Source organism: Geotrypetes seraphini, chromosome 3 (assembly GCF_902459505.1).
Source record: "Geotrypetes seraphini chromosome 3, aGeoSer1.1, whole genome shotgun sequence".
Classification (NCBI taxonomy): domain Eukaryota; kingdom Metazoa; phylum Chordata; class Amphibia; order Gymnophiona; family Dermophiidae; genus Geotrypetes; species Geotrypetes seraphini.
The window spans coordinates 306,777,858-306,796,290 of NC_047086.1; the positions used below are offsets into that span (position 1 = coordinate 306,777,858).

General features: G+C 41.9%; 1 protein-coding gene across 1 annotated transcript in view; it reads right to left on the minus strand.

Annotated features, from left to right (window-relative positions):
• The window catches only part of PCSK2 (proprotein convertase subtilisin/kexin type 2), a 284,701-nt gene that overhangs the window by 114,351 nt on the left and 151,917 nt on the right, over positions 1 to 18,433 (minus strand). Inside the window, exon 5 of the mRNA XM_033939434.1 lies at positions 10,100 to 10,137. Coding sequence (XP_033795325.1) covers positions 10,100 to 10,137 — 38 coding nt within the window. The remainder of the gene's footprint in view (positions 1 to 10,099; positions 10,138 to 18,433) is intronic.

An 18,433-nucleotide genomic window follows, 5' to 3' on the forward strand; every position in this document is an offset into this window, starting at 1 on the left:
AAGAAGATCATTCAAGAAAGCTGGAAGACACTGAACAAAGATTTTTGGAACACCTATAAAGAGACTTGAATTATTATCAGCTTATGAATGTTTGCAGTCAGCTGGGCCAAATATTCTAGGGATAATTTTTAAATCTAGATGCTGCTTAGCTAAATGTATTTATAAAAAATGTTGAAGGAGAAAATTGCTACTTAAGTTGAGAATTGTTTGAAATTAAAATATTTTTGACATTGTAAAGTTACCATTTTGCATCTTAATCTATAGAAACTGACCTTTAGGGTTGGATTTGTAATGGTAAGGTTGTAACAATGCTTAGTTAGTTTTTTTAACAACTCAGTGCAGAAAATTTAACTGACATACTTTATTCTTGTGTGGCTCCTGAGTTTCAAAATTATGTCACAATATCACATATTGATTCTCCAACATCTTCAGTCACATTTTGAATAATGTACTTAGTATTTTCTTCTGTTCTTCGCATTGCTTTTGTGGGGGAAGTGTTGTCTTCTGTAGTTTCCTGTTCCTCTGAGAGGCATCCCAGTCACGGACTCTCGGTTGACTTACAACTACACAAATTAGAGAAAGCCGGGGTTTCTCCCTCAGAGGGTGGGCTATACTGCCTTAAATTGGGCAACCTGCAAACAAGCTTTGGGGGCCTCCTCCCTAGCATCAGCCCTGGGCTCCATATATAAGACTCCGATTAATTCAGAATGCTGCTGTTCATCTGATTTTTGGTCTTAAAAAATATGATCATATCAGTCCTTTTTATGCCAAGCTGCACTGGTTGCCATTTGGGGCAAGAGTGTTCTTCAAGTTTGGGTGTATTTGTTATAAAGCACTTTTTGGATTATTGCCCTCTTATCTGGTTTCCTATTTGAAACTGTCTTATTCAAAATGTACCAGAAACTCAGATATGTTCATCTTCCCTACCCCAAAGGCCTGCCGTTACAAGACTTTTTTGGACAAGACACTGGAATATCAGGCTGGGAAGATGAACGCCTGGTTAAATCCGTTGATGGCTCAAACCTACTCTTACTTTACATTTAGGAAATCATTAAAAACTCACTTATTTGATAAACAAGAAGTTGATTTTATATTCACGATAAGGTTTTTTTTATCTTTTAAAAAAAATTTTTATCTTATGTTTTAATTGATAATAATAGTTTGGAACTATATTTTAACCAATGTTATATTTGATTGATGTATGTAGCAGTGTTATTATGATATTATGAAATTGTACTTTTTGCTGAAATGATTCAGTTTTTTCTGTTGTGAACTGCCCAGAACTGCTAGTTGGGTGGTATATAAGAAAATAAATTATTATTATTATTATATCTAGCACCAGCTCTGCCTTATCTCTTTTCACGCCTCCCCTCCTACTCTTCCACAGACTCATGTTCTTAACTGTCTCCATCTTCACATCTACCTCCTGATCATCTCATTGCTCTTTCTCTCTATTTTGTCCTTTTCCAGCTTTCTGCATACTCTCTCCACCTCTCCTCCAACTCTTTAAGCTTTTATACTTACTATCTCCTTCCTGATTGTCTTTCTTTTTTTTTTTTTTTATTAGCAGCTGCAGTCTGGTGGATCTCTACTAGGCACAGGGGGTCCATCTAGAGGAGGTGCTGCATTTTTTGGCTAACGGGGCCTAGGGATATCTGCCAGCCTTCAAACTTCATCTGTTGGCAACTCTGCCTTTTCTATGTCTAGCAGGACCTGGGAACTCATCCCAACTTTGCTGCTTCTCCTGCCAGCAGCTTTGCCTCTTTCTGCTTCATCTGTGTCCTTTTTTTCACCTGCAGATGCAAGGACAGATTATCTACATAAATTGTTCATTGCCAGAAATTTTATATCTATAAACTGTCTGCACATGCAGAGAAAGAAGATGAAACAGAGGGAGATGGTAGGGAAAAATAAATCCCTTTTAATGTGTAAGTAAAGATTTTAGAAACACCACTGATTAAACATGGAAGCTGCTGTGTGTAGAAATTTTATGGCTGCATGGATTGGCTAATTCTTTAAAATATACATATACCGATCCTTTTTCAAAGCTATTTAACTGGGCAGAAAAGCCCAGTTCTTACTTAACCACTGATATTCAGAGGTACTTAAACAAACATTGCCACTGAATATCAGCTCTAACAGGCAAATTCTATATAGTCCGCCTAAGGTTAGGTACCTATATCGGTGCACCTAGCCGATGTAGGCAAAAGAACATAAGAACACCCTTACTGGGTCAGACAAATGATCAATCTAGCCCAGTCTGCTGTTTCCAACAGTGGCCAATCCAAGTCACAGTACCTGGCAGAAACCTAAATAGTAGCAACATTCCATGCTATCATGGCTTCCCCCATGTCTGTCTCAATAACAGACTATGGACTGCCTAGCAAAGCTTGAAGAATGGTCTGAAATTTGGCAGCTAAGATTTAATTCTAAGAAATGCAAGGTCATGCATTTGGGCTGCAGAAACCTGAGGGAACAGTACAGTTTGGGGGCTGAAGAACTTTTGTCCACGGAAGAGGAGCAGGACTTGGGTGTGATAGAATGTGATGATCTTATGGTAGCCAAATAGGTTGAAAAGGCAATGGCAAAAGTTGGAAGGATGCTAGGGTACATAGGGAGAAGTATGGCCAGTAGGAAAAAGGAGGTATTGATGCCCCTGTATAAGACTCTGGTGAGACCTTATTTAGAATATTGTGTACAATTCTGGAGACCGCACCTTCAAAATGAAATAAACAGGATAGAGTTGGTACAGAGGAAGGCTACTGAAATGGTTGGTGATCTTTATCATAAGGCGTATGGGGACAGACTTAAAGATCTCAATATGTATACTTTGGAGGAAAGATGGGAGAGGGAAGATATGAGATATGAGATATGTTTAAATCCAAAAAAGAAGAAAAAATGTTATTAGCCAAGTGGTGGGAGTGCCCCCTGGAAAACCATTTAATTCAAGTGGAGAAAAAGTCTCAACCTTGTGTAATATGCAGAAGGCAACCCAATGAGTTTTTAGCCGTTCTAATTCTATATCATAGGCAAAAAAACTCCACAATTCTTCAAAAATGTAATTTTTCAAAAACGGAAAATCATCCCACTACTGTGCACAGGGAAAAGGAAAAAGAACAAGAGACAAAATTACACTTATCTTCATAGATGTCACCAAACGGTTTAAAATGCCCGATCCAACGCGTCAATCTTCCTGCTATAGCAAACACAGCATTGGGGTGAAGACAAGGAAATAGATCTTAATATCCAACAAGGCTCTTGTTTCGTTGAGTGGCTGCTTCAGGGAAACTTAAAACTCCTGTTCTCTCCTGCTCCGTTCACGACTTGGCTTCAGAATGGCGCCCAGATTAAAACTCCATGCCTCATGAGGATCTTTTTGGGTTCCAGCGGAAGTGATGTCATGAGGCACGGAGTTTTAATCTGGACACCATTCTGAAGCCAAATTGTGAACGGAGCAGGAGAGAACGGGAGATTCAAGTTTCCCTGAAGCAGCCACTCGGCAAAACAATAACTTTGTTGGATATTAAGATCTATTTCCTTGTCTTCACCTCAATGCTGTGTTCACTATAGCAGGAAGATCGACGCGTTGGATCAGGCATTGGATATTAAGAAATATTTCCTTGTCTTCACCCCAATGCTGTGTTCGCTATAGCAGGAAGATTGACGCGTTGGATCGGGCATTTTGTTCTGATTGTTGACATCTATGAAAATAAGTGTAATTTTATCTCTTGTTCTTTTTCCTTTTCCCTGTGCACAGTGGTGGGATGATTTCCCGTTTTTGAAAAATTACATTTTTGAAGAATTGTGGAGTTTTTTGCCTATGATACAGAATTAGAAAGGCTAAAAACTCATTGGGTTGCCATCTGCATATTACACAAGGTTGAGGCTTTTTCTCCACTTGAATTAAATGTTTTTTCAGGAGGCACTCCCACCACTTGGCTAATAACATTTTTTCTTCTTTTTTGGATTTATATTTTGCTATTATTCTTATTCTTGAGAGATGTTTAAATACCTATATGGCATAAATGCACATGAGGCGAGTCTCTTTCATTTGAAAGGAAGCTCCGGAATGAGAGGGCATAGGATGAAGTTAAGAGGTGATTGGCTCAAGAGTAAGAAAATACATTTTTACAGAAAGGATGGTAAATGTGTAGAAGAGTCTCCTGGTAGAGATGGTGGAGACAAGACTGTGTCTGAATTCAAGAAAGTGTAGGTCTGGCACATGGGATCTCTTAGAGAGAGGAGGAAATAGTGGTTGCTTCGGATGGGCAGACTGGATGGGCCATTTGGCCTTTATTTGCCATCAAGTTTCTATGTTTCTATGACTTTTCCTCCAGGAACTTGTCCAAACCTTTCTTAAAACTAGCTATTCTAGCCACTATTGTTTGAGTAAAAAAAATATTTCCTCCTATTTGATTTAAAAGTACAGTGGTACCTCGGTTTACGAGTGCAGCGGTTTGCAAGTGTTTTGCAAGATGAGCAAAATATTCATAAAATGGGCGCCTCGGAAACCGAACATGCCTCGATTTACGAGTGCCCCCCGCGCACTCCCTGCTCGCGTCACACACTCCCCCCCCCCGCCGTGATCCGGCATCCCCCAGGCACCCACCCACTCACCCGATCACATTCCTTACCCTCATTTGGCACTGGCACCAACGCACAGAACATCTGCCTTCTTCTTTGCGCTGGGCCTTGAGCATCTGCGCATGATCAAGGCCTTCGGGTTCCCGTTCTTTCTGAGATTCTCGGATCTCCAAGAATCTCGGAGGGAACGGGAACACGAAGGCCTTGAGCATGCGTAGATGCTCAAGGCCCAGCGCAAAGAAGAAGGCAGATCTTCGGGCACCGGCATGTCCTGTGCGTTGGTGCCGGTGCCAAATGGGGGTAAGGAATGTGATCAGGTGGGTGGGTGGGTGCCTGGGGGATTCCGGATCGCGGTGGAGGGGGGCGTGACGCGAGTGGGAGGGGGTGCCAATCGCAGGGGGACGCCACGTGCGGGGGATGGTGGATCACGCGGGGGGAGGGGCGACACGAGCGGGGGTGGGATGGCGGATCACGCAGGGGCCTTCATGAGCGGGGGGAGCAATGCCAGTTCTTGTAGGGGTAGAGCAGTGCCGCTGGCATCGAGGTATGGGGTGGGTGGGAACGAATCAAGCGAGTTTCCCTTAGTTCCTATGGGGAAACTCGCTTTGATATACGAGTATTTTGGTTTACGAGCATGCTTCTGGAACAAATTATGCTCATAAACCAAGGTTCCACTGTATTCCCATGTAATTTCATTGCGTGTTCCCTGGTTTTTGTATTTTTGGAAAGGTGCCTAACTTAATTGTTAATTAGACTTAATTGGCACTGATAATTAACAATTAGCATCTTGTAACTGATGTAAATTGTACTTAATTGGATGTTAGATACTTAACTTGATAGGCGCCTATCACAAAGTAGGAATGGTTAGGGTGTGTTTTGCATGTAGGCTCCTGGTTTGAACTTAACTTAGGCACACACATTTAGGCCAAGAAAACCCTGGCATAAATAGGGTTTGCCTAAATATAGTATGCCTAGAAATGCCTAAGGCCACTTAGACAGTGCTAAACATGATTCTATAAAGTGTGCCTAATTTTTATACAATCATGCTTAGTGTTGCATTAGTCAGTATCTAATTTTTAGGCACCATATATAGAATCAGACCTTAATTGCCCCTGCACTGTCCTGTTAGTGTTGGGGTGGTCCAAGGCTGGTGCTTGGGCAGAACCTGGGTGGAGCCAGTACTTAATTACAGTAGTTAGTCCAAAAACAAAACCAGAAGACCAGAATAAAAATATATAAATGGTTTTATTACAACGAACACTGACAATTCTCAATTGCCCGACATGGCCATTTTTCGCCCCCCTCTGTGGCTGCGTCAGGGGCTGAGACAAAAACAGGTCAGTGACAATCCAGCTGTAACCACAGCACACAAGTCAGTAGCAGTCTTTTGAGCACAGCTCGCTATTCAGGTTGATAACAGTCTAGTTGTGGACATCACACACTGTTCTGAGAGCTTGATTTTCTAGCGGGTTTTCAAACCTTAACTAGTTAGCGGCAAAATTCAGACTACTAAACAGTTAAGTGTTTAAAGTTAGGACAGTAAAAAGGCTATCTTAGCTTGAGTCACCAAGCTAACCAAGCACGGATCTGAATATAGGCCAGTGCCATGTTAACCTCTAGGTCAGGGGTGGTGTCAAAGTTCCTCCTCGAGGGCCACAATCCAGTCAGGTTTTCAGGATTTTCCCAATGAATATGCATGAGATCTATTAGCATACAATGAAAACAGTGCATGCAAATAGATGTCATGCATATTCATTGGGGAAATTCTGAAAACCCTCGAGGAGGGACTTTGATACCCCTGCTCTAGGTAGTGGAATCAGTTTTACAGATGCTCTCTTCTTCTCCCATGATCCTGATCTCCTCTCCATCCCAACCTCAACAACATATAGGCCCAACTGAGCCCGATGTTGAAGTTCAACATCAGATTATTCCAGGAAACCTGTTCAGTTCAAACTATCAATTGAAAAGTCAGCTGTGTTCTGCAAATTTAGTTTCTGGTTGGTCATCAGAGCCAGCTCAAGGAATAGTGATACCCTGAGGCAACTTCTTTAGACTTGGAATTTAACTTTGGTTGGTGAGTTCACAAGTTTAATCAGTTTCCTGCTTGTATTGGTGTATGAGGTCTTACCCAGAGTGTTTGTAACCCCTGAGGTAGGCATGTTATATGCCGAAACATGGTGCCGTGTCGGGTCTGAACTTTTGTAGATTTCACACAATAAACTGATTTACTTATTCAGTCTCCTGGTTCTTCATTAGAGATCCATTGTCCAACCCACTTCTCATTGGTTTGTTTTCAACTTCTTTGGTGGCATTCCCCCTCCCCCCTGGGTTGGGTATTTCTGCTTCCCTTGAGTCACCATTACTCCTCCCTCTATCCCCCTCCCCAAAGATTTGGCATTATTCTCTCACTTCCCTGCAGTTCTGTAAAGTTTACATTGGTCACTGGCAGCAGCAATATGATAGGCTGCCTTCTCCCAGCCCCTGGTTCTTTCCTCTGCCGCATCCCACCCATAGGAAATTGCATCAGAAGAAGCAGGACTCAGCATAGGGAAGTCCCAGGGGCTGGTTGAAAATAGCCTGTCATGCTAATTGGAGACACCCTCCCACACTTAAGGACACCTAACGACGCCTGTGGTTAGGGGCTAAGAATAGGTACGGCTGAGTTAAACATCGTTAGGCATCCGAGGCCAAGGGAAGAGCTGGCCTAATGGAGCCATGCCTATATCAAGAATGCCTAGTGATGCCTAAGTCCACTGTGCGTGATTCTGTAAATGGCACCTAGCGGTTGACCGACAACTGTGCCAAGCAGCACCATTTAACTGTACATAAATGAATATAACTCCCTATTTTTTTGTAATATTGAAATTTAAGGTAAATAAATAGTAATTCAGACAGTGCCACGTTTACTTTTTTATGCATGTTTCTTCATTTGTTCCTAATTAGCAATGCATTTGCATCAAAAGAAATATTTTTTGATATGATCCATCTGCTCTGACTGCTGGTTTGCCTTGAAAATATAAGACACTGCTTGTGATGTCTTCATCATTTTTCTCAGCAACAGATTGCAAAGTCTTGTGATGACTTCACGAAAAAAACAAGCAGTAGAAGTCAATGAATCCCAAGAGACCTTACTTGCTTCAAAAGAAGGCTCAAATATCAAATCAATACGAAGCATAGTTAACCTAGCTTTTTGTTCAATGATGTCTCTGAAGAACCCTCAGTCTTTTTTTTTTTAGTGTTGCTATTTTCTTAACTCAGTGTCGACACTTAATATAATACAAATTGCTCAGATTTCCTAAATATTCTGTTGTTTTAGCAGATAAAAATTTTTATGCTGTTAGAGGCACATTTACAAGTGTTATGGAAATAATATAAGGTCAGATATTCGTCCATTGGCGATCAGCATTTTGCTTGCCGCCACCACCCTTAAAGCTTGAAATTCAATGCCAGGCCATGTTTGATCACCGATGTTGAATTTCCAGGTTTCTGGAGCCGGCTATCGATATTCAGCACTTAAACAGCTATGGGATACAATATAAAGATAGGATTGACTTTTATATGGTCCTCTTCATAAACTTAACCTGGCCTGTTAAGTGCTGAATATCATGTGCTGACTCTGCCGCCAGATTTCTGCCAAAATAGCCAATTTTAGTTTTGCGCCAACTGGTTATTTTTAGCAGCACTAACCAGTTAATGTCACTGAAAATTAGTGACTGGCCCTAAATAGGTGTTTTTAACAGGCCAGGAGCCGTTTTTGGCTGGTCAAATTACTTTGAATATCAAACCCAATAGATTTTTGCAGTTTGGCATAATCATGTCTTATTTGCTCTTAAGATATGTTAGATTACCACAACGCAAGTAATCAAGAGATACAAACTTGTTCAATCCATATCATTATTATGTAAAATAAAATTTGCATGCTACATTGTTTATGAAAAATAACACTAGATTTGAGCCTGGGGGTCATCAGGCCTGATGCCCCGGGAGATATCTTAACAGGCTTAGGGTATCCTAATTCCAGCACCCACCCCCAAACCCTCTAGAAAAGACCCCATGATCAGAGGGTCCCTCAACACACCACCCCAACAGACAGCCCACTGCCCCCTGACCCTCTAAAGATACACCCAGTTCTGCTGGGGCTAATTCTGGTTTCTAGCAGTATGGGTAGAATTTGGCAGTTTGATGTCTAGTGGTAGTATCAAGACACTACAGCTAGTGGTCAGTCTGTACCATCTTGATACCAGCAGCCTATGGAAGAGAATTGACCAGGGATCATTCCTCCCTCTTCCCCACCCCCCTCCTCCCCAATGCTAGACAGCAGAGATTGCCCTGGCAAGTCTGGGTAAAATATCTTTACAAGTGGGGACCTGTTTCAGGAGGGATTCCTTGGTAGTGTTAAACCTTAGTCAGTAAGGACCCGATTCTATGTAGTCCATCCAAAAAATCGGCTCCAACTAGTATGGCGCTAAGCATGATTCTATAAAAGTTAGGTGCACTGTATAGAATCACGCTAACATTAGGCATCTTAACTTTAGGTGCACCCAATTTAAGCCAAAGTTTTCTTCGCTTAAATACCATCACCTAAGTCAGGCACTAAGGGGCTGATTCTATAAGTGGGCGGCCTAAGAGCAGGAGGGACCGAGCACCCCCTCTGCTCCCAACTTTGGGGTCGGGTCGGGTGTCCCTTGTGGGAGGCGGGGGGCTGTGCCATGCTGCTTTTTTTTTTTTTTCTCTGTTTTAACATTTTTGTTGGCATCCCTCCTGCTTTTTCTCCGGTGCCATATAAAAGTAAACAAAATTCTAATTGAAGGCAGTTTTATCTATTACTGTTTAAAGGAATTGACTTTATGCAAATTATAACAATGGGACAACAGCATTGTCCTGCATTGAATAGAGTTCTCCCACAACTTTGACTGGCTCTCTTCCACCTTAGGGCCAGAATATGGAACCAGGTTTGTTTGTTTTAGGTTTTGGGGGGTTTTCCCCCCAGTGGCAGAAAAATATATAACATCTTTTTTATTTCTTTTTTTTTTTCTCATCATTTAAATTTGCATCATTATTACCCATATCTTTAATATAGCCACAGAATATGAAAAGTAGATTGACCTTTTTTTCATCAAGGTTCACAAAGGATGGAAAAGATATTTCAGGCTAAGGTCTGACTCCACATTTTCCTAGTAACTAAGAGATACCTTTTATGGCATGAAGCCCTGTATGTGTCATTATAAAAAGCAGCTTGCATAAGTAGCTCAACTGCATTCTACCATATGTACAGTTTCACAGAATGTTTCAGTCCACAGCCGGTTCCCAAGAAAAGTCCAAATTTGAGCCAAATTCTACCAAGAATTTTGGAGTTCTCTTTTCCCCAGTTCTTCCTGCTCTTGTTTCTTTCTAAGTTTTATCATACTCAGTATAGATTAATTCATCAATGGTATTATTTGAGAGCCATGCGATTTTTTTGAATAAAAATAAAGTCAAACGATAGAAATACGTGCATGTTACAATGAATACTTACGTAGTTTGTTGCAAGATCAGGATGAAGATAATCAATTCCTAAAATAAAATAATACAAACATTCAAAAATGAATTTTAAAATGATGCTAGTAGCTGATTCAGTTTTTAGCTCACAAATGGGGGCCAGCTAGTGGCACTCAATTTAACAAGGTAGGAGCCTGACTTTGCTGAGTTGCTATAGATTTTGTTAGATAAAACCAGAAAGCACTGCTCTACTGTGTAAAATTCAGGCAGCATTTCAATTGCCCAAAGCAGATATTTGCTGTAGGGAAGGACCTGGCATAGGACAATTTCATCAGATCTTCTACTAAGTATTGAGTGTGAGGGTCTAGATAATTGCTTCTGCTGACTCTATTTCCCCCACCCCCTCACACACACACTTTTATGAAGCCAGTGTCTCACTTCCGGTTCACCACACAATTGTTTCCCACATATTCACCTTTATAAGACCCCCCAGGGTCCCCTGAAGAAGACTTTTTGTCGAAACGCGGACCGTGTTGGGTCCTGTATCCCTAGCGGACTAGGTCCTTTAAGGCTTTTATATGGATAACCTATTTTATGTGGATGAATTTATTTTTATGTGGATGAAATTATTTTATGTGGATGATTTTGGTGTACCTTTGGAACTTTGACTCTTTCAAATAAAGTCCATTTAGGAATATCGTCACTCCACAGAGTTTTTTTTTTGTTTGTTTTCTCTAGGCATTTTTTATTGCCAGCTCTGGACTGTATTACCCAGCCGTGGATTGTATTGCCAGCCATGGCGGTAGCTCATAGAATTCCTTAGTTCAACAAGTATACCCCCCTCTCCCCTCCCCATTTTTGTGATATGTAAATGTAAATAAACTGAAAAGTAAAATGTTAACACCTAGATAATATAAACATCTGCAATAGGAAAGTTTTCAGGGTTTTGTTTTCTAAATGTTAGATAATTCCTTTCAAATCTGACAAAACAAGGTAAAGAAAAATTTATTTTATTTATTTGCATTTATAATATATATATATTTCACATTAAACCCCCCCCCCCCCTCTTTTACAAAGCAGCGGTAGCGGCTGCCTTATGGCAAACAATTCAACGCCCACTACATCCTTATGGGCATCGGAACGATTACCACAGCAGCAGCTGCTACCACGGCTTTGTAAAAGGAGCCCTACATGAAATACAAAGAAATCATTGGAAAGAAGTAGCTGAAATATTAAATGAACAAAATTTAAACTTAGAAAATTAAGCCTACCTCCAACCCCCAAACTTTATAAAATTTAACTATTATCCACTCTTTATTACCTCTCCATAGATGCTTCTTTTTCAATCAATACCTTTTAAGCTGGGTATCTTGTAGAATTCAATGCTATCACACATTTACAGGGGAACTGAAGGAAGAAAATTTTCCCTAATCCTTTTACCCTGTCCTTCAATTTCAGAATCTTTTTTCGAAGCAGCCAAGTAGTCTTAATCACATCTGGAAAAATCCAGACTGGGTGGCCACAAAACTGAACATCTTTTCTCCAGAAATACAACTTATTAATTTTCTCCTGTTCGATCAGAAGGGCAACCTGAAGAGTTGCCCTTGTAGTAATATCTTCCTGAGATGATTCTGGGAAATTAGTCAAGTTAATGGATTCTAAATTGGAAACCTCTTCTGGTCCCCCGCCTCTGACTGTCCCAGATTGAGGAACAAATACATATCAACACTGTGAAATAACCATCGGAGGAAAAGAAAATGTCTGACATCATGTCATGGCATCATCACCCCTCTCCTTCAGAACCGGTGCCCATGTTAATCTATAGTTCTGTGAGACGATGCAGGTACTCTTGCCTCCTTCGGGTATGAGGCCCTTTTCATTAAATCACTACTGCAGCTTGTGCCATGCCCTCCTGATGAGCTGTGCCAGGATCAGGGTGTTCACTAAAATTCAGTTGCCTGGTAGCAGTCGCCATGTTGTAGTGTCCTCATTTGTCATCATGAGCAATGCGCTCATGTCAAAGCAAGAGTACAGTGGTGCCTCGCATAACGAACGCCTCGCACAGCGAACGCTGCGCACAACGAACTTCATGTCTTGCTTCCTACAACGAACTTCGTTTCACACAACGAAGTCGCCCGAGCTGCATCCTTCCGCGCAGGCACTGCGCTTAACTGCCCTCTCTCCACCTGGCTCCCTGTGCAGTGGCGCTACATATTTTAAACCCCCCTGCCGCCGCTGCTGCATATTTTTAAGCCTCTGCCGCCACCGCATATTTTTAAACCTCCCCCCGCCGCCACATATTTTTTTAAAAAAGCCACCACTGCTGCAACTTTAATCTCACCCGCTCACTCGTAACTGGTGGTCTAGCAAATTTCCCAGCCAGAAGCGCAGAGATCAAGAGCAAGCCTTCTGTGCTACTGCCTGGGCCTGCGCTGATCTCTGAATGGCTGCAGTCAGCTCTCACGGGACTCACAAGAACTAACTGCAGCCATTCGGAGATCGGCATGGGCCCACACAGGCGTGCAGAGGAATTGCTCCTGATCTCTGCGCTTCTGGCCTGTACGCCACTGGCTGGGAAAGATGGGAGGAATTAAAAAAGGTACTGGGGAGTATGTGGGGGGTGATTATAATACACAGCAAGGATCAACAAAACCCCTGTCTCCCCTCCCCTTCACATATATCCCCTCTACTATCAAGAAAATTGAATAAGCCAAATTATTATAGAATGCTACACAGAAATATCATGCTAACAGAATACCACAGTCACACATAGCAGGAATAGGGTTAGGGTAGTGCAACTAGGGCAACTGTCCCCCCTGGTCAAAGAGAGCCGTAAGCCTCTGCCTGGACTTTGCAGTCCCCAGTTGTGTCTAACACCAGCTCTAACAAGATAAATTTATCTTTTTTTATGTCATCTTAGCATATTTTATGCTACAGAACGAATTATTTTTTTTAACATGTATTGTTATGGGAAAACGCGTTTCACATAACGAACTTTTCGCATAACAAACTTGCTCCTGGAACCAATTAAGTTCGTTGTGTGAGGCACCACTGTATTTGTTTATTTATTCATTTTTCTATACCATTCTCCCAGGGGAGCTCAGAATGGCTTACACAAATTTATCCAAGTACTCAAGCATTTTCCCTGTCTGTCCCAGTGGACTCACAATCTATCTAATATACCTGGGGCAATGGGGTGATTAAGTAACTTGCTCAGGATCACAAGGAGCAGAGTGGGTTTCAACCCACAATCTTAGGATGCTGAGGCTGTAGCCCTAACCACTGGCCACACTCTTCTCCATGGAAATATGAGCATGGAGATATGGGTATGCAAAATAGCAACACTGCACTTAGGCACTAATTTGTATGCATTTATTTTATAAAGGGCACATAAATAATGTCGCTCAAAGGTGGACATGTGCCTACCTGTCTGAGCATTTTTTATCGGATCTCCCTCTAAGGGCTCCTTTTACGAAGCCGCGTTAGCGGCTTTATCGCATGCAACTTTTTAGCGCGGGTTAAGCCCCGCAATAGCCAAAAAACTACCACCTGCTCAAAAGGAAGCGGTAGTGGTTAGCACGACCGGCAAATTGGCGCATGCTATTACGCGCGTTAAACCGCTAACGCAGCTTCGTAAAAGGAGCCCTAAGTGTGCAGGAAAGTCCCACATTAAAATATGGCAGCTCATTTCTTAGCACCTCTTAATAAAATGGCCCTTTTGACAGTTATGTTCCTAAAGTGGTCTCTGAAAATTTACTAGGCCTGGGTGCCTAAATTTATAATCTTAATTTCACTAAACCCCTAAATTTAGGAGCATAAATTGTAGGTGGCAAGAGGGGCAGTTACAGAGTAGGGAGAAATATTTATAAGCTTAGCACTAAGGGAGAAATTCTATTTATGCTGCCTAAAAAATTCAGTGCTGAAACAATCCACACATATTGCTATTCTATAAACCATATTTGCAGATAGGTGTGGTTTATAGAATATGTGTAGTACCCATCCACACCACAAAAAAGTAGGCATGGCCATTTATGCCAATGAAAATCGAGTGTATTCTATAACAGTGTGCTAACTTTTAGGAATGCCCACAACCCGCCCATGCCCCTACCCTGGTCATGCCCCCTTTTGAGATCCGTGCATTAGAATTTATGTGCACCACTTCATACAATACGCTTAGAAAGCTATGCGTGCAAATTCTAATTAGTGCCAATAATTCCATGTTAATTATCAATTATCAGTGCTGATTGTCTTGTTAACTAATTAAGTTATGCGGGCAAATCAGAATACACACAGATTTGCCTGCGCAACTCTAGCCACAGCATAGGGTGAAGAACTCATGTGCACAACAGAAAAGCGGGACTTGGGTGTGATTGTATGTGATCATCTTAACGTGGCCAAACAGGTTCAAAAGGTGACGTTGAAAGCTAGAAGGATGCTAGGTTGCAGAGAGAGAGCTATGGCCAGTAGGAAGAAGGAGGTATTAATGCCTCTGTATAAGACTCTGGTGAAACCTCATTTAGAATATTGTGTACAATTCTGGAGGCCGTACCTTCAAAATGATATAAAAAAGTATGGAGTCGGTCCAGATGAAGGCTACTAAAATGGTGCATGGTCTTCATCATAAGGTGTATGGGGACAGACTTAAAGTTTTCAATCTGTATACTTTGGAGGAAAGGCGGGAGAGGGGAGATAATGATAGAGATATTTAAATACCGGCGTGATGTAAATGCACATGAGTCGAGTCTCTTTAATTTGAAAGGAAACTCTGCAATGAGAGGGCATAGGATGAAATTAAGAGGTTATAGGCTCTGGAGTAATCTAAGGAAATACTTTTTTACAGAAAGGGTAGTAGATGCATGGAACAGTCTCCCAGAAGAGGTGGTGGAGACAGAGACTGTGTCTGAATTCAAAAGGGCCTTGGGATAAGCACGTGGGATCTCTCAGAGAGAGAGATAATGGTTACTGCGGATGGGCAGACTAGATGGGCCATTTGGCCTTTATCTGCCATCATGTTTCTATATAGAATCTTATGGTAGGCTCATTAATTAGAATCATAAATCTAGGCAAATGAAAACAGGCCTACATTTTAAGCATAACATATATATTCTTTAATTAAGATGAATTATCAGCTGAAAACTTCAGCTTCTAAGTTTGGTTGAAATTAAGGTATAAATTATGGATCCTAACAGGAGCATAAAAAATGTATATTGGGTCCTATACATCTATACATTTACATAAATAGCAAGCATAACTTGAAACATTTCAAAGGTTTTGCGCTTATCACTTGTTAAGCGCCCAAATTACCACATGGTAACAGTGAGGGCAGTGACCAATTCCAACCATAATCCAACTATTTCCATGCCAATCCAGAATATGTAGTTTAATTTCATTTATTCACTATCTATAGCACTACAAACTGATGCACAGAACTGTGCAGTTTACAATATTGAAAACAAACGGAAAAAAAAACAATAGAAAAGGAACTTCAATTTATGAATAGCAAAGAAGGAAATCACAAGAAATAAAAGCATATACATTTCAGCGAGATGGGTGAATGCCAAGGATTAGTCCTGTATTATCTAGTTATGAAGAAGCAGGAAATGCCTGCTCTAAAAGTCAGGTTTTCAAATGAACTTTAAATAGTTTAATTGAGGCTTCTGCACGTAAGTAAACAGGTAGATTATTCCAGTGAAATGGTGCTGCACAAAAAAAAAAAGAGCACACTTGCGTGTAGAATCTAACTGCGCTAATCGTGGGCCATGCAAAACCATCCTTTAGTCATTTAAAGACCTAAGATGTTTTGTAGAAGAATATGGTATAGTAAGCGTTGATAAATAATCAGGGGGATCCTGTTTGAAAGCCATGCCACCGTGGCAACTCTGACCATGTGCTATTTCATTGGGCAACTGCTTACCACATCTTAGTAAAAGTGTCCCTTAGACATTTTCAAACCATATGTACATTCAGCAACATTATTTATTTAGGCATCCCCACTGAATATTCACATACAGTATAATTGAAACATCTACTTTAGGCATTTTCATATTATATATTAGGGATCTGATTCTCTTTAGGATGCTGATCTCAACGGACGCCTTAGAGGCAGCCGCCTTTTTTACTGGCATATAAGAGGCTCCTGCAGCCATACAGGCTATTGGGGTGGTAGATAAGTGGGTCTAGGGGATTCTGAAGGTGGTTTGGGGGGCTCACCGTCACCTATAAGGGAGCTGTAGTGAGTAGAAGCCATGGCACCCTTTTTGTGAAGTTCGCAGCGGTGCCCTATGAGGTACTCCACTATTTAGGTGGCATGTCTGGGTGTGCAGTCCATCACTTTGCAGACCCTTCCCATGTCCGACAGGGCATGTTGTAGGCATTTGGACTTGGACGGAATGTTGGATGGAATGTGGTATAAAGATAGACGATTTAGTGGCTTGGATGATCAGATTGGCAGTAAAAAAAAGTTGGACGTATCTTTCGAAAATGTGTCTTAGGCTCTTTTTAACTTTGGACGACTTACGATATGGACGTAAATGGACTTAGACGTCCCTTTCGATTATGCCCCTCCACTAGTATACATGTTAGTTCTTAGAACTCTAACTGCTACAGTATTTTCTAAAAGTCCTTATATGGGAAATATATATGTTAAAGAACAAAATAAAAAACTGCAGGAATGATATACAAGATGCCACGCCTCACACCTATGGAGACAGAATCCTTAAGCATGCCGAAGGTCACTTCTGGGCAAAACCACATCCACACCCCACCTTGGGCATGCTTAAGCATCCCTATTCGTCTCCATAGATTGACGCATGCCTACAATGTAGGTGTCCTTCCCTTATTTTTTTTTTTTTTTACGTGTGCGTCCTAATTGGCTGAGAGACAGCGGTAGGATGCCTACTGCCTCCTACTATTGGGATGCACATTTGCAGATCAGGCCCTAAATCTTGATTGGGTGATTGAATATTGAATATCTTAGTGTTGGACATTTGAAATTGGTCAAAATCCATGACATTTCAGCATTTTCAGCCTAATTCTATAAAATGCACTAAAGATTACCGTATATACTCAAATATAAGATGAGATTTTTGGGCCAAAAAAGTGCCCCCAAAATGGGAGTCTCTTCTTATATTCGGGTCATCGCCCACCCTCCCACACTTGTTGCAGGCATCCAATGCGCTTGCCATATGGCCTGGTGGGGTGGGCCAAATCAGGAGGGATCTCTCCCGTCTCCTGTCCCGGCCAACTCTGCCAATTTTCTTTACCTCCCTCCCGCCTCCCCCGCGTACCTAAAGGAGAGGTTTCTATGTTAGTGATTGTAAGGTGGTAAATGGATGAATGCTGTGAGAACTTCCCTTACTTCTGAGACTTTTTCTACCATGACTAGTACTGATAAACATGATTATTGAACCTAGAGTGATGGGGGTCTACCATGGCCTAGAGCAGTGTTTTTCAACCGCTGTTCCGCGGCACACTAGTGTGCCATGAGATGTTGCCTGGTGTGCCGCAGGGCCGCCATCAGGATAGTACTACCAGTCCTGCATTCAGGGGCCCGGAGCTGACAGGGGGCCCGAGGCAGGGGCGCCAGTAGCTCGCCAAGGCAAAGTGAGTCGATCACCCAGGACTCACTTTGTCTTGGCGATCTAATCTATCGAGCCGATAAGTCTTCTTCTCCCCGACGTCAATTCTGCAGTCGGAGAGGAAGTTCGGGCCAGCCAATCGCTGCCTGGCTGGGCGGAACTTCCTCTCCGATTGCAGAATTGACGTCAGGGAGAGCATGCGTCGGCGTCGGCTTTGGGGCCTGTTATCCATTGGTGGGTCCTGTTCCCCGATGGCAGCGGCAGTGGCAGTGGCTTGGGGAACGGCAGGGAGAAAGAAAGAAAGGGGGCAGGCAGGGAAACAGAAGGAAAGAAGAGAAACAGAAAAAAAGAAAGAAAGGTCAGGGAGAGAGGAAGAAAAAGTTGGGGGAGGGAATGAGGTGTGGAGGAGAGAAAGCATACAGGCTGATAGAAGGGAAGAAAGATTGGATGCACAGTCAGAAGAAGAAAGTGCAACCAGAAATCACCAGACAAGGTAGGAAAAATGATTTTATTTTAAATTTAGCAAAGTGGAGGCAGTATTACCACAGTTTTCAAAGGAATTTGCCCAAATAACTTAATAGTTAACTGGGTAAATTCCCAGAGATGAAAACTTCCCTTCACTTACTATGCACAGTTCTGAATTTATATCTGCTGTCTATATTTTACAATATGGTCACCTTTTACTAAACCGCAATAGTGGTTTTTAGCGCAGGGAGCCTATGAGCGTCAAGAGCAGCGCTGGGCATTCAGCGCAGCTCCCTGCGCTAAAAACTGCTTTTGTGGTTTAATAAAAA